General features: G+C 51.1%; 1 protein-coding gene across 1 annotated transcript; it reads right to left on the bottom strand.

The window, feature by feature from the left end:
* Window positions 1-1,741: 1,741 nt before the first annotated feature.
* LOC144266610 (caspase-14-like) lies at window positions 1,742-12,827 on the bottom strand (the record flags this gene model as incomplete). The annotated part of the gene is made up of 6 exons (XM_077820045.1): window positions 1,742-2,499; window positions 2,809-2,910; window positions 6,513-6,619; window positions 7,179-7,314; window positions 12,017-12,241; window positions 12,648-12,827. Coding segments are annotated over 6 exons (756 nt in total), but the record flags the coding sequence as incomplete, so codon positions are not given.
* Between the last annotated feature and the right edge of the window lie 552 nt (window positions 12,828-13,379).

Raw genomic sequence — 13,379 nt, 5'->3', positions numbered from 1 at the left:
AGGCCGGGCCGGGGGGCAGCGATGGGAGGGGGATCGAGGGGAGCCCGTGAAATTGTCCAACCCAGAGTTTTCTAATAAAAGCCAATGGAAACAGCTGTCTGGTGTCTGGATCGGGGCAGGGAAGAGGGTTGGATCGGGGGCAAGTGGGGAGGCGGGAGGGAGCAAATGGCATAGCTTGGCCAGCTGGTGGGTGTGTTTGTGTGCGCCCCCTGAGCTGCCCATCCCCCCTCCCTCCCACGCCCTCTCCATGTATGTGCCCCTCACATGCCTGCATCCCCCTGCACCCTTCCATCCATCCCTCCCCCTACACGCCTGCAGCCACACACCCCCCTCCAGCCCTCATCCATCCACCCACCCCCCATACACCCCCCCACACCCCTCCATCCATCTTGCCCCACACACACCCCTGCCCCCAGCCAGCCAGATACCCCATGGATCTGGCTTGGGGTGCTAAAATCTGTCTGTGTCAGGGGGGTCTTTTTGTTTTGTTTATTCTGGGGGGAAAACACTTGCTGGGAGGGGCACTGGGGAAAGGGGGTTCAGGCACAGTAAGTGGCAGGGGGATGGGTACAGGGCTGCAGGGGGATAGGGAGATGGAGAAGGACAGGACAGTAGGAAGAGGCAGAGAACAGGGACTGAGGAAAACATGGGCATGCCAGGATTGGGGGGGCTGAGCCCCCTCCCTGCCCCCCGTGAGCCAAGCTATGGGGCCAGGTGGAGCTGAAACAGGCCCCAAGAACTCACTGGGGTGAGGAGCTGAGGCTGGGCATGCTCACTGCATGTCCCAGGCTCCCCAGAAAAAGCTCATTCCACTGCTTTGAGCCTCACTGAATCTCTGGTCAAAGTGGGGCACAGCTGGGGCCCCCCGGGCCTCGATTGCTGGGTTTCTCACTCATTTTCTGCACCCGCAACTCCCGGTTACACTTCCTGTTTATTCCAACTCGCCTGCTGTTTATTAATTAGCTCATTTGCCATTAGGGCGGCCCAGATATTTCTTCTGGCAAAACTTCGCTGCCCCAGAGCAGCTGTGGTGGGAGGCCCATTTAAAATCGTGTTGCTGCTAAAACCCACCAGCGTTAGAGTGACTGAGCTCCTGGAGTCTGTCTAGTTAACTTAACAAAGAGGGTTAAGGGGTGACTTGCTCTCTATCCATAGCTACATGGGGAATATTTAACAGGCTGGGAATTATTTGGGGGCCATTCTCTGGCCTGTGTCATCCAGGAGGTGTCAGACCAGATGAGCACAATGGTCCTTGGAATCTATGAATCATTAAGACTCAATAATGATGACACTTAACTATATATCAGTAGGTTTCAGAGTCAACACCACATCGAGCAACCCTCCCCCCGTCCCTGAGCGATTGTTTCAAGCAAATTGGAAGGGGTGCATAGAAGAGAACCAAAAAAAGATTTGCTGGCTGGAGAAAATGCTTTCAGTGACAGACTTAAATCTGCTGAACTTCCCAAAAAGAAAATTGAGAAGTGACTTGATCGTGTGTATAAACACCTTCCCAGGGAGAAAATCCCAGGTACTGAAGAGCTTTTTCATGAGCGGAGAAAGGCAGAACATGAACCAATGGCTGGAAATGAAAGCCCGACACATTCAAATTAGAAAGGAGTACCCCTCGCAGAATTCAGTTTTTATGTTTCCGTCATTTCGATGGAGAACAGCAATGGTGATTTTTAAAGCTTTTTTTTCTTATCATTGATTTAAATTTTCACACTTGTGCACAATGCTGGGGGTGCAAGCAAGGGGAGACAAACACTATTATTTAACGCCTGCAGCCACTGAAATTCAAAGTTAACACACCCGTTGTCAACGTCCCACATCAAAACCTTCCGAGTCACTATCCATCAAACAAACGCTCAGACATTCTCAAGCGGTGTTTTTCTTACCTTGCCTACCTGCAGTGGCGGATTAGCCCTAGGCAAAATGGCTGCCTTTCTGGAAGATGCTTTAGCCAAACAAGCTGTAGGGCACAATGCACCGGTAATGGGGTGACATTTTTGGTCCTGGGTTATACAGGAGGTCAGACTAGATGATCAGATGTCCCCTTCTGGCCTTAAAATCTCTGTCTCCGGCAGACTTTCCTGCCTCAGTTAGACTCGGGGCAGTTCACACCACTCCCTGCGATCGGCTCAGGCTCTCTGCAGACTCAGGCAGTGTCAGTTACACCCCAGGCACTGGTCACACTTGGGGCAGTTCACACCTGTCCAAGCAATCGGTTCAGGCTCTCTGCAGATTCAGGTGCCAGTCACACTTAGGCCAGCGGCACCTCTGACCCCATTTTCTCTGCAGATGTGAGAGCTGGAGACCTCGTTGTCTCGAGTGAAGGCTGTGGGTCTGGATGCTTAGAGTGTGTGTCTGAATGCACTAAATGTCTGATGCGCAGGGGTAATGGTGTAAAGACTGGGTTGGAGGGCGGAAAGTCTCATGGGCACAACGGGACAGGAGAAGCTGTGTTAGACAGGCCCAGGGTCTGATCTGTGAGTCTTACTCCTGGGGGAAAACAACAAAGCGTATGTTGACCATGGAAAGGTATAGGGAATACATCCGGACTAGGGAGAGAACCCAGGTGTCCTGACTGTCAGCCCTCCCCGGACTGCATCCTCTATCCTCTTCCAGAGCCGGGGATAGAACCCAGGAGTCCTGAGTTCTCAGACCAGTGCTCCACTGGTTGATCAGAAGGACAGGCATAATGGGTGCTGCTTTCTTTTACCTTTGACGCTCTGAGATTGATGGTGGAGTTAGCTGTGTGAAATGTATGTTTCGCAAACCAGTGGGAAAACAGTTAAGACTCCGACTTACCTTCAAACGGAGCTTTTTTGTCAGAGTGGACTTTATTTCTGGGTGAGTCATTCTGATTTTCTCCTTTATCATGAACTCATTCTGAGCAATCATGTTAGTTACCTAGAAGAGGATCGAGTCATTTGAAAATACAAATCTATCAGGGGAAAGTTGTTCCTGTGGCAATAACTTAAACCCCCCACAGCTGGGAGGTGTAACGTGAAGAGAAGCAGGCATGGTGAAGACATAACAAACCCAGTGAATTACCCGTCTTCCCTTTGTCTATGGTGTGTAACTGCTGGAAAATAGAATTGCCATTCCGCGAATTGGGACCAAAAAACCCCAAACCAACCAACCAAACATTATTTTTGCAGACCGAAGAGTTCTGAAAAGTCAAGACATGGAAACACCAAAATGCAAGAACTGGCAACTTCGATTTGGAACAAAACTTTTCCCCTCTCTAACCCAAGTAGCTAGCTAAAATTCAGGGATCGGTAGGTTATTTGGGAAGAGAAATGGAGATTGGAGTCTGGTACCTTTGAGGCAATTTTGTTTATTTACGCAGAACATACAGAATCCAGGGAAGCACACGGAAGCAGTCAACCGAGAGACACTTTTCTTGCTCAGAGTTCGAAACCTCTTTCAGCCAGCACAGTGCCCAAAAGCTCTCTCTCTAGGCTTTTGTCAGCTGCTTTTTCCAGGCTCTCTCTCTTTCTGCTTGGTCTCTCCCCTTGTACCTGCACCAGCACCTCTTGGCTAAAACAATATCCAGAGAAACCTTCTGCCCAGATGGTCCAGATTCCTGCATGAACTCACAAAGCGCTTTGTTCTGGGCAGTGACGTGTGCTTATCTATCACTCACAGCTAGCTCAGGGCAGTGGTTAAACCTACCACAATCTTTGGCTCTGGAATGCTGATTTGAAATAATGCAGCATTGGCTCCAGGATAATAGAGACACAAGGTGGGGGAAGTGACATCTTTTATTAAGATATTATTGTCTAATTCGAAATAATGTCAGTTCATTGTTTCCTTGCGCCCCACTTCTCCTCTGCCCAGTCTGTCTGTGTCCTCCTGGCCTCTTGTACTCAGATTGTCAGCTCCTTGGGGCATCTTTCATTCTGTCTCTGCACAGCACCTGACACAGTGGGGTCTGGGCCAGGATTGAGTGCCTAGGCACGACTGTAATACACCTCACGTACAGTGCCTGGCACAATGGGGTTCTGGGCCATGACTAAGCTCCTAGGTGCTAAGACCTCGCCCACCTTGTCTCTTTAAAACAAGGGAGCTTTGTATCTGTTTTCTGGTGCGGGTGAGTCACGGCTTTTATTGGACCAACTTCTGCTGGGGAGACAGACAAGCTTTGGAGCCCTGCTGCAGGGCTGGAGGGAGAAATCGGCACCTCTGAGCTAAATCCCAGTTGGGACTGACAGGAAAGTTTATGGGGCCACGCCTTGTAGGTGGTCACAAGAGGGGGTTTGATTGTTCTGCAGAAGGGGTGAAGTGTGACATTAAGGGCTAGCAGACAGGTGCGGGTTACAGATTGTTGCCAGGAGCCAGTGTCCCTGTTAAGCCCACGGGTTGTACTGTCTAGCAATGTTATGACGTAGTCCCAGGCTGGCCTTTGGAAGGGCTGGGCGGGTTTCCTTGGAGGGGGCGGACTGACCGTTGTCATTTGAAAGCTTGACCCTTGGTCCAATAGAAGATATGACCTCCCCCCACCTTGTTGCGTTAATATCCTGGGACTCACACGGCAACAACCTGGCAAACAACTGGGGACGGCATCTTTTTGGGGGGAAGTTCATGATTTTTAATCCAGGCTCAGGAGTTTGGAGGCCTGATCCCTGACCTCTGAACACACTGTGATGTTACACCCCATATTCTTCATGGAAATATGGTTCTGATATGAATATGGTATGACTAAGATGTACTTTATGCAAGATGGTTCATGTGAGGTCTCATTGGAAAGGTTCTGATTTACTGAATGTGTTTATCCAATTTGTATGCACGTATCATTGCTGTATTTGAAGCTGGGAATATTGACCATGTCTCTGTATTTCAAATGTGCTGTGTTTGATGAGGCCAAACAATGTTAGTGGCTGATTGAAGAAATGCACACAAGCATAAGGATCACCCAAGGAACTGTGTGCAACAGGGACCTCTCAGAGATAGCTCTACACAATGGAAACTGTTTGACCCAGGTCACAGCAAAAAAGCTTTCCAGCAAAAGCAAGGAAGATATAAAAGAGGGACAATGACAACATGAGGGGTCCTCACTCTCCCTACAACACACCTGAAATCACCTGAGGAACAAAGACTGAACTGTGAGAAGTGATGGTCCCAGGCTAAGATCTTTAGCCTGTGTATGAAAACCTGGGAAAGCCAAGGCAACTTGTGCCTTAAGAATCGGCCAGCCTGTTTATCACTCAGGGTGAGAATTTGCTAATTGATATCCTACCGATCTAGTGCGTTAAGCTCAGTCTGCGACTTTTGTTTATTTACTAAGGTAATCTGCTTTGTTCGGTTTGCTATCCCTTTAACCACTTAAAATTCACTTTTTGTCGTTAATAAACTTATTTCTTCTTTATAATAAAACCCAGTTTATGCAGTTTCTAACGGGGGGGGGAAGAAGTTGTGCTCATCTCTCTTCACATTGAGGAAGACGGCGGATTTTTATGAGCTTGCACTGTGCAGATTTTTCTGCACAGTGCAAGACAGTATTATTTTGGGTTTATCCCCCAAAAGGGGCATGCACGTGATTGCTGGGGGAGTCCTCTCACACAGAGCGGACTTCACTCAGTGTCTGCAGCAGGGTGTGGCCCTACCTGTGTGTGGGGGCGTGTGCTGCAAGAGGCCGGACATTCAGCAAAACAGGGAGAAGGAACCCAGGCTGGTGGAGCGGGAGTGAAACGGCAGTACATCAGGTGGCATCCCGGAAGGGGGGTGCCCCACACACACTTTTCCTCCTCTGTAAAATGGAGATAATGATACATCCTTGCTTTGAAAAGTGCTTTGTCATCTACTGCTGAGAGAAGAGCTAGATAAGCGCCAGGGATTAGAATGTATCTTTGTTTTATATTTATACCCACATACATCTTACGTACCATAAAATATATATGTTGTGCGTGACAATAATATATTCATTAGAATTTTATAAAATATAGAAAAGGTGGGTATAAATAACCTATTGTATATTTCTACACACAGTTGTCTGTATAACGCATATGTGTATACACACAAATACGGAGGTCGCTGTATTGTACCTACGGTATATTTGTATGAGTGTGTTATATAAATGCACACGTATAACAGTTAAACGTCGTGGCACCCCTTTCACTCTGTCGCACCCCGACAACTGCTCCCACTCAACTTAGAATAGCCTGGAATAGGCCATGTTTAAATTGAAGGAAGCATGTTGGGTTTGCACCACTTTGATAGGTCAGTTTAAATTCCCACCTTAGGTTATAGCGGTGCTGCTAAGCCCTCAATGCCCCTTGGAAACAGTCTTCCTGTGGGCCAGCCACATGCTGTAAAAGCACCAGCCACGCTGATGACAGACACCCATTCCTTCATTCGATCACACACAGCCTTGGGCAGCTGGGATTTGAACTCTGCTGCACCTCTAGAAACAAAAAGGCTAGGGAGATCTCCCTTTGCCGGGCACAGTATAAGGTCACTTATCCTCCCACTCAATAGCAACATAACCTCCCCAGATGCCATGCGTTTACCTTGGTGAATAGCTCCATGATGTCCCAGCAGGGGTTTGTAGTGAAGACATCCACCATGGTCTGAATCAACCAAGAGTCTGTGGTTTCATTTCTAATTGAGTAATAACCTGGGGACGAAGGAGGGAGATTCATTAAAACCACAGACCCACGTGGGACTTCACTGCCTCCCAGTCTGAAGCTGCTGGAGTCAGGGTGAGACCAGATACTTGGATTCACTGAACAAAGATACCTCAGGATGTGCCAGAGGGCTAGGGCTTCGAATAGCGAGACCACACTGTCGGGGGCAAGTTTTGCAGAACAATACTAATAGACCCCCATTATTCCCCCAGAGCTGGGATGGAACCCAGGAGTCCTGGCTCCCAGCCCCCCTGCTCTAACCCACACTCCCCTCCCAGAGCTGGGCATAGAACCCAGGAGTCCTGGCTCCCAGTCCTGCCTGCTTTAACCCACCAACCCCCACCGCAAATAGTGGATAGAACCCAGGAGTCCAGGCTCCCAGCCCCCCTGCTCTAACCCACTAGCCCCCACTCCCCTCCCAGAGCTGGGTCAGAACCCAGGAGTCCTGGTCTCCCCTTATAACAAAAGTGTAATGAGCCAAGTACACCACAAGGCTGTAGCTTCCGCTACTTTGATACGAGCAGGGTGGAAACAGATTCACATTGGTACCGTTTGGGGATGAAAAGACGAAGAGGCAGTCAGCGTGTGTAGGAATCCGCCACTGAGGGACCTGGTTGTCTGAGTCAGCTACAAGATTATCACATTGAAGCACACCTGGGTCTCCTCTTCCTAAAACATAAAATAGCTTCCTTTCAGAAACAGAAATTAAAATGTAGCAGAGTCACACACACTTAGCTAGTGGTTGCTAGATCCAGCACACATAACGTCTCAAAACAAGCACTAGAAGGACATCATTTAAAACCAACGCAAGGAAACATGGTTTCCATACAAAGCATAATTAGCCTGTGGAACTCCCTGCCACAAGATGCCCCTGAGGCCCAAATGTAATGTTTTATTGTAACTCCTCTCCTTCCTCTGATTTGTCTGTTCCTGACCCTCCCACGATGAAATGGGGTATTAGAAAGTATGGGAAAAAATTCATTTTTGATGAAAATGCTCTCCTTTTCATTGTAAAAAACAGAGAATTTTTGGTTTTCAGCAAGTTACAAGTTGCAGTTTAAAGCCACCATTTGGCCGTTTTAAGACGAGGGGGGATTTTTATGGTTTCCTGCGTCTGGTTTCATTTCGGAGTGGATTCCGCTCCCTGCCTAACTGCCCGTTTTGATGTGCTCGTGGGGGGTGGGGTTTCCAGAGAACAGGGTCCATTTAAGACAAAAATTCAGCAACAAATCCAAAGCGGGGATGCGGCGCTGTCAGCTGGCTAGCAGGTTAAGGCCTTAAAGCAGGGGAGGGCAAACTATGGCCCGCGGGACCGTCCTGCCCAGCCCCCAAGCTCCTGGCCCGGGAGGCTAGCCCCCGGCCCCACCCCCGCTGTCCCCCCTCTCCCGCAGCCCCAGCTCTCTCAACCGCCGGCACAAGGCTCGGGGGCGGTGGGGGGGTGAGCTCCTGGGGCAGCGGCCTGACCCGGTCTCTGGGCTGCGCCATGGCGGCATGGCCTGGCTCGAGCAGGGTGGCACGGCTGTAACATCGCCAGCCACCAGTGCTCCCGGCAGCGCGGTAAGGGGGCAGGGAGGGTTGGATAGAGGGCAGGGGAGTTCGGGGTGGTGGTCAGGGGTGTGGATAGGGGTCGGGAAAGGAACAGGGGGTTGAATGGGGGCAGGGGTCCCGGGGGGGCCGGCAGGAATGAGAACAGGGGTTGTATGGGGCAGCGGGGGTCTGGGGGCAGTCAGGGGACAGGGAGCGGGGGTGTGTGCATGGGACAGGGGTCCCTGAGGCGCCGTCAGGGAACGGGGGGGGTTGGATGGGGCAGGAGTCCTGGGGGTGGGGGCAGATAGGAGGTGGGGCCCAGGCCACCACCCCCTCCCCTAACCAGCCCTCCATATAATTTACAAAACCTGATGCGGCCCTCAGGCCAAAAAGTTTGCCCGCCCTGCCTTAAAGCGTTCCATTCACTCGTCTGCTAAATGTTGAGGTTATCGTCCTTATTTGTCTGTGACGGGGTGAATGCCTTTTGCATTGTACATATATCCTGTACCAGTGTAAGTAAATTAACCTGTTGTTGCAATGTCCTTTTTCACGTCTGTATCCTGTGCTTAATTAGCCTTAAATCAAAGAGACGACTAAGGGGGGATATGATAGAGGTCTATTAAATCACGACTGGTGGGGAGAAAGTAAATAAGGAAGTGCTAATTACTCCTTCTCGTAACATAAGAACTAGGGGGTCACCCAATGAAATGACTAGACAGCAGGTTTAAAACAAACAAAAGGAAATATTTCTTCACACAATCATAGAACAACAGGGTTGGAAGGGACCTCAGGAGGTCATCTAGTCCAACCCCCTGCTCAAAGCAGGACCAATCCCCAACTAAATCATCCCAGCCAGGGCTTTGTCAAGCCTGACCTTAAAAACCTCCACAGTTAACCTGGGGAACTCCTTTCCAGAGGATGTTGTGAAGGTGAAGGCCATAACAAGGTTCAAAAACGAATTAGATAAATTCTTGGAGGATAGGTCCGTCAATGGCTATTAGCCAGGATGGGCAGGGATGGCGTCCCTAGCCTCTGTTTGCCAGAAGCTGGGAATAGGAGACAGGGGAAGGATCACTTGATGATAACCTTTCTGTTCATTCCCTCTGGGGCACCTGGCACTGGCCACTGTCGGCAGACAGGACACTGGGCTAGATGGACCTTTGGTCTGACCCAGTGTAGCTGTTCTTATGTTCTGATGATGTATTAGCATTTAGATGAAGATTTACTTCATGCACGAATACTAATGCAGGATACCTGAAACGTTTCCACGTCTCCGGCCCTACTGGAACAAACGGCCGGCAATTACAGTATGTAGATCACTGGTTCTGGGTCACTTGTGTATGATAGGAAGTAGAACATTAACTTCAAAGCAACGGCGAAAGCCCACAGACGGTCTGCACTGGCGATCCCTCAAAGCCAGCCTGGCATGAAGGCGCCTGTGAGCAAGATCTATAAAATACTGGATCCTGGGAGCGATTCTCGGTCTCCGGACTGCTCGGGTTCTGCCCGGGAGAACCTGGTGCCATTGGGCTACAGGCTCTAATCCAGCTAACGTGTGCCCCGCTGTCTCAGTCTGCCCTGAGGCAGGCACTTGCAGCTGTGAGCCGCTCGGGAATGAAAAGAAACCACTCTTTAGAAAAAGAACAGGAGGACTTGTGGCACCTTAGAGACGAACCAATTTATCTGAGCATCAGCTTTCGCGAGCTACAGCTCACTTCATCCGATGCATACCGTGGAAAATACAGTGGGGACATATATATACACACAGAACATGAGAAAAAAGAAAACCAAAACCCCAAACCTGTAAGGAGAGTGATCAGTTAAGATGAGCTGTTACCAGCAGGAGAGCGGGGGGGGGGGGGTGGGGGGGGGGGGGACTGTTTGTCGAGATAATCAAGGTGAGCCATTTCCAGCAGTTAACAAGAACGACTGAGGAACAGTGGGGGGGGGGGGAGGGAGATAAACAAGGGGAAATAGTTTTACTTTGTGTCATGACCCATCCACTCCAAGTCTCTATTCAAGCCTAAGTTAATTGTATCCAATTTGCAAATTTAATTCCAATTCAGCAGTCTCTCCTTGGAGTCTGTTTTCGAAGTTTTTTTGTTGAAGGATAGTCACTTTGAGGTCTGAAATCGAGTGACCAGAGAGATTGAAGTGTTCTCCGACTGGTTTATGAATGTTATAATTCTTGACATCTGATTTGTGTCCATTTATTCTTTTATGTAGAGACTGTCCAGTTCCCCCCCCCCCCTCCCTACCCCACTCTCCTGCTGGTAACAGCTCATCTTAACTGATCACTCTGCTTACAGGTTTGGGGTTTTGGTTTTCTTTTTTTCTCATGTTCTGTGTATATATATATATATATGTCCTCACTGTGTTTTCCACTGAATGCATCCGATGCAGCGAGCTGTAGCTCACGAAAGCTCACGCTCCAATAAATTGGTGAGTCTCTAAGGTGCCGCAAGTCCTCCTGTTCTTTTTGCGGATACAGACTAACACGGCTGCTCCTCTGAAACCTGTCACTCTCTAAAAGTGTGGCCACTGCTACTTTCTGACGGGCTCTTAGCTGTAAGGTCTGCAGGGCAGGGCCTGTGTCCTCTGTCACTGGGGTGCTGATGCCTTCCGTGCATTTCTGAGTTGCTCAGGAAAGAAATCACCATAAAGTCATGATTAATTGTGTGTCTTGGACTCCCCTATGATAATGCTGTGAATTTTCTATTCCGTGTGTTACGGGATATCCTAGGAGCCTAGTCATGGCCCATGACCCCGTTGCGCCAGGAGCTGCACAGACCCAGAACAAACCACGATCCCTGCCCCAAAGAGCCAACCGTATTGGTGTGAGCCAAGGGGGAGACAGGCAGACGCAGGAGCCCAAGGGAGCAATGAGACCAGACTGAGCAGTAACCGGAGGGGTCCCAGCCTGCGTGACTGCTGCCGAGTTTTTTGCCGGCCTTGCAGCACGCGTTTGGACGAGGAGAATGAGGAAGCGACCCCCCGTCAGTTTCTTACCCTACAGTTTTCTACCTTGAGTTAATTGGTCATCAGTTAAGTTGAGGTAAAACTCAAGTTAAGGCAAATGCCACCTTTCCGCTGGTAGGGAAGGGCCTGTGTACAGGGTGAGGAATGAGTGGGGCGGTGTGTTATACACTGAGCTGGGACTGCTGCCTGTACTTCAGATTGTTGAACACAACAGGACAGAGTTAAGGTTGCAGGGGCATCCTTAATTCTGGCGTTCCCTAACTTTTCAGTGCTCGACTTTGCAACTTCAGAGTTCTTCAAATGCAGTTTGTGTGTGTGATACAAAGTAGAAGGCGATGGCTACACTGGGTTTGCTTAAACGGGTGTTAGAATCTGAGTGTGAAGAGAAGGAAATTGTAGCTGTAACCCGCGTTAGCTAACACATGAGGGATGGGAAAAGGGAAAAGATTTTACCCTGGGTGTGACCAGGTTTGCCTCTGCAGCTCCCCTTTGAGGCTCAGAAGTGCACAACTCACCCGGTCACGAGGTCTCTGCAGTTTGGTCACTGTCTCTTGCAGGGTCTGATGTAAACCTCCAGCTGTGTCAAATGTCAGTCCAGGCCCTTGTGGGGTGGGGAGTCCAAAAACTGGGGAGGAGGGGGGGAGGAGGAAACACCTCAGCTCTAAACAGAGTCATGGGCTGACACTCCCTTCTAGGGAGATCCCCACCCAGGCCCTCGCTCAGTCTCCCACGCTCCGCTTGTCCGTTCTGCCAGGAGGCTCACCCGCCCGGCGAGCCACCTCTGTGTAGACGTGGCCAGGGAGGAGGGGTCGGAATGAAAGAATTCAATCTGGTGCTGGGTTCCCCACTCAAAGGAGGGGGAATCTGAGCCGCGGACTCACCCCCCGGCAGGCCTGGATGATGAAGACCTTGGGTTTGCCCCGCAGGGCTCGGCAGGTCGCGTTGGTCATCTCTGCGAACAGCTCGTCCAGGTTCACATGCCGTCCATCAGCTGCCATGACAGCTCCGCTGTCCCCATGCGCCATGACCACCACGAAGCTGCAGCTGACCGGGCCTCGGATTTGGTCTATCCGCTCTCGGAAGCTCACCAGCTCGGTCCGGAATTGCTTCGGGATGAAATTGTGACGGTCAGGAAAGCGAGGACAGGGAGTGCACCAGCCTCATGGCGCTGTGTGAACGGTGAACACGGGCAAAGCCTCATTCCCGTGTCCCCGACTCCTACACGGGGAGCAAACTGGAAAGGCCCCAAACACAGGCGAACGGCTGGGGCCAGTGATGTGGTGGGGCCTGGCGAACGCTGGTGCGGAACATGAAGGGGTGGGGGTACTGGGCCGCTGAGGGTGGCGTTTCCTGCAGGGGCTCCTGAGACACCAGGATGGACTGACTATGGGCAGACTCTGCATGATCTGAAAGGGGACTGAGCGCGAGTGATCCAGCTGGAGAGGAAACTATGGGGAAACTGAGGCAAGGTTGCTGCACTGCCAGCCTGTGCCACCAGGGCGCCCTGGTTACAGCGCTATTTCCTTTTGCAGTCGGGTCCTTGACCAGAGTGTTCTGAAATCCAAAAGTCTTGTACATCCTGTCCAGCGCCTTGATGTCATTCTCCGCGCCCGGCCGATCTTTCAGCACGCAGAGGGTCAGGGCCAACCGCGCCCCACTCATGTCGTACGCCTGCAGCAGGGAGCGAAGGTTTCATACCTAGCACCCCTGGGGTGCCCCAGTTTCCCAGACGCGTGGCAGGGGACAACCAGCCGGGCATTTAGAGATGAGAAACCGACCGAGCCCAGAGCCCAGGACTCGGTCAGGGACTCCCAAACTCCGGCAGGGAACCAGGCGTCTGTGGGGGCAAAAGCTAAATTCCCAGCTACCCAACAGGACGAGCCCAAAGGGAAGTGTCTGCCACGACAAATACCCAAAGGGCTTTCCGGTCAGTGGGTATCCAGGGACCCCTCGTCTGGCGCTGGGATGCGGCCCCTCTGGGGTGGGGCACAAGAACTGGTTATACAGGGACCCCTTGGCCAAGTGGTGACATGCAGCCACCTCTGGAGTGGGGACGCTGTTCATGGGACACTGGCGATATCGGGGAATACTAAAGGCTTCAATCAGGGCCCCATAGTACGGGAACGAGGCCAGAACTGACTGCCAGTGGACAGCACCCCCTTCTGAGCCCCCCCCACCCTGCTCGGCACAGCACCCCCACTGAGCCCCCGCCCTGCCCCCTGCAACCCGGCACCCCCTGCTGAG

Source organism: Eretmochelys imbricata, chromosome 6, assembly GCF_965152235.1.
Source record: "Eretmochelys imbricata isolate rEreImb1 chromosome 6, rEreImb1.hap1, whole genome shotgun sequence".
In the NCBI taxonomy this organism is placed as follows: Eukaryota; Metazoa; Chordata; order Testudines; family Cheloniidae; genus Eretmochelys; species Eretmochelys imbricata.
Note: the sequence above shows the minus strand (reverse complement) of the source record. Positions and strands in the feature narration are given on the sequence as shown.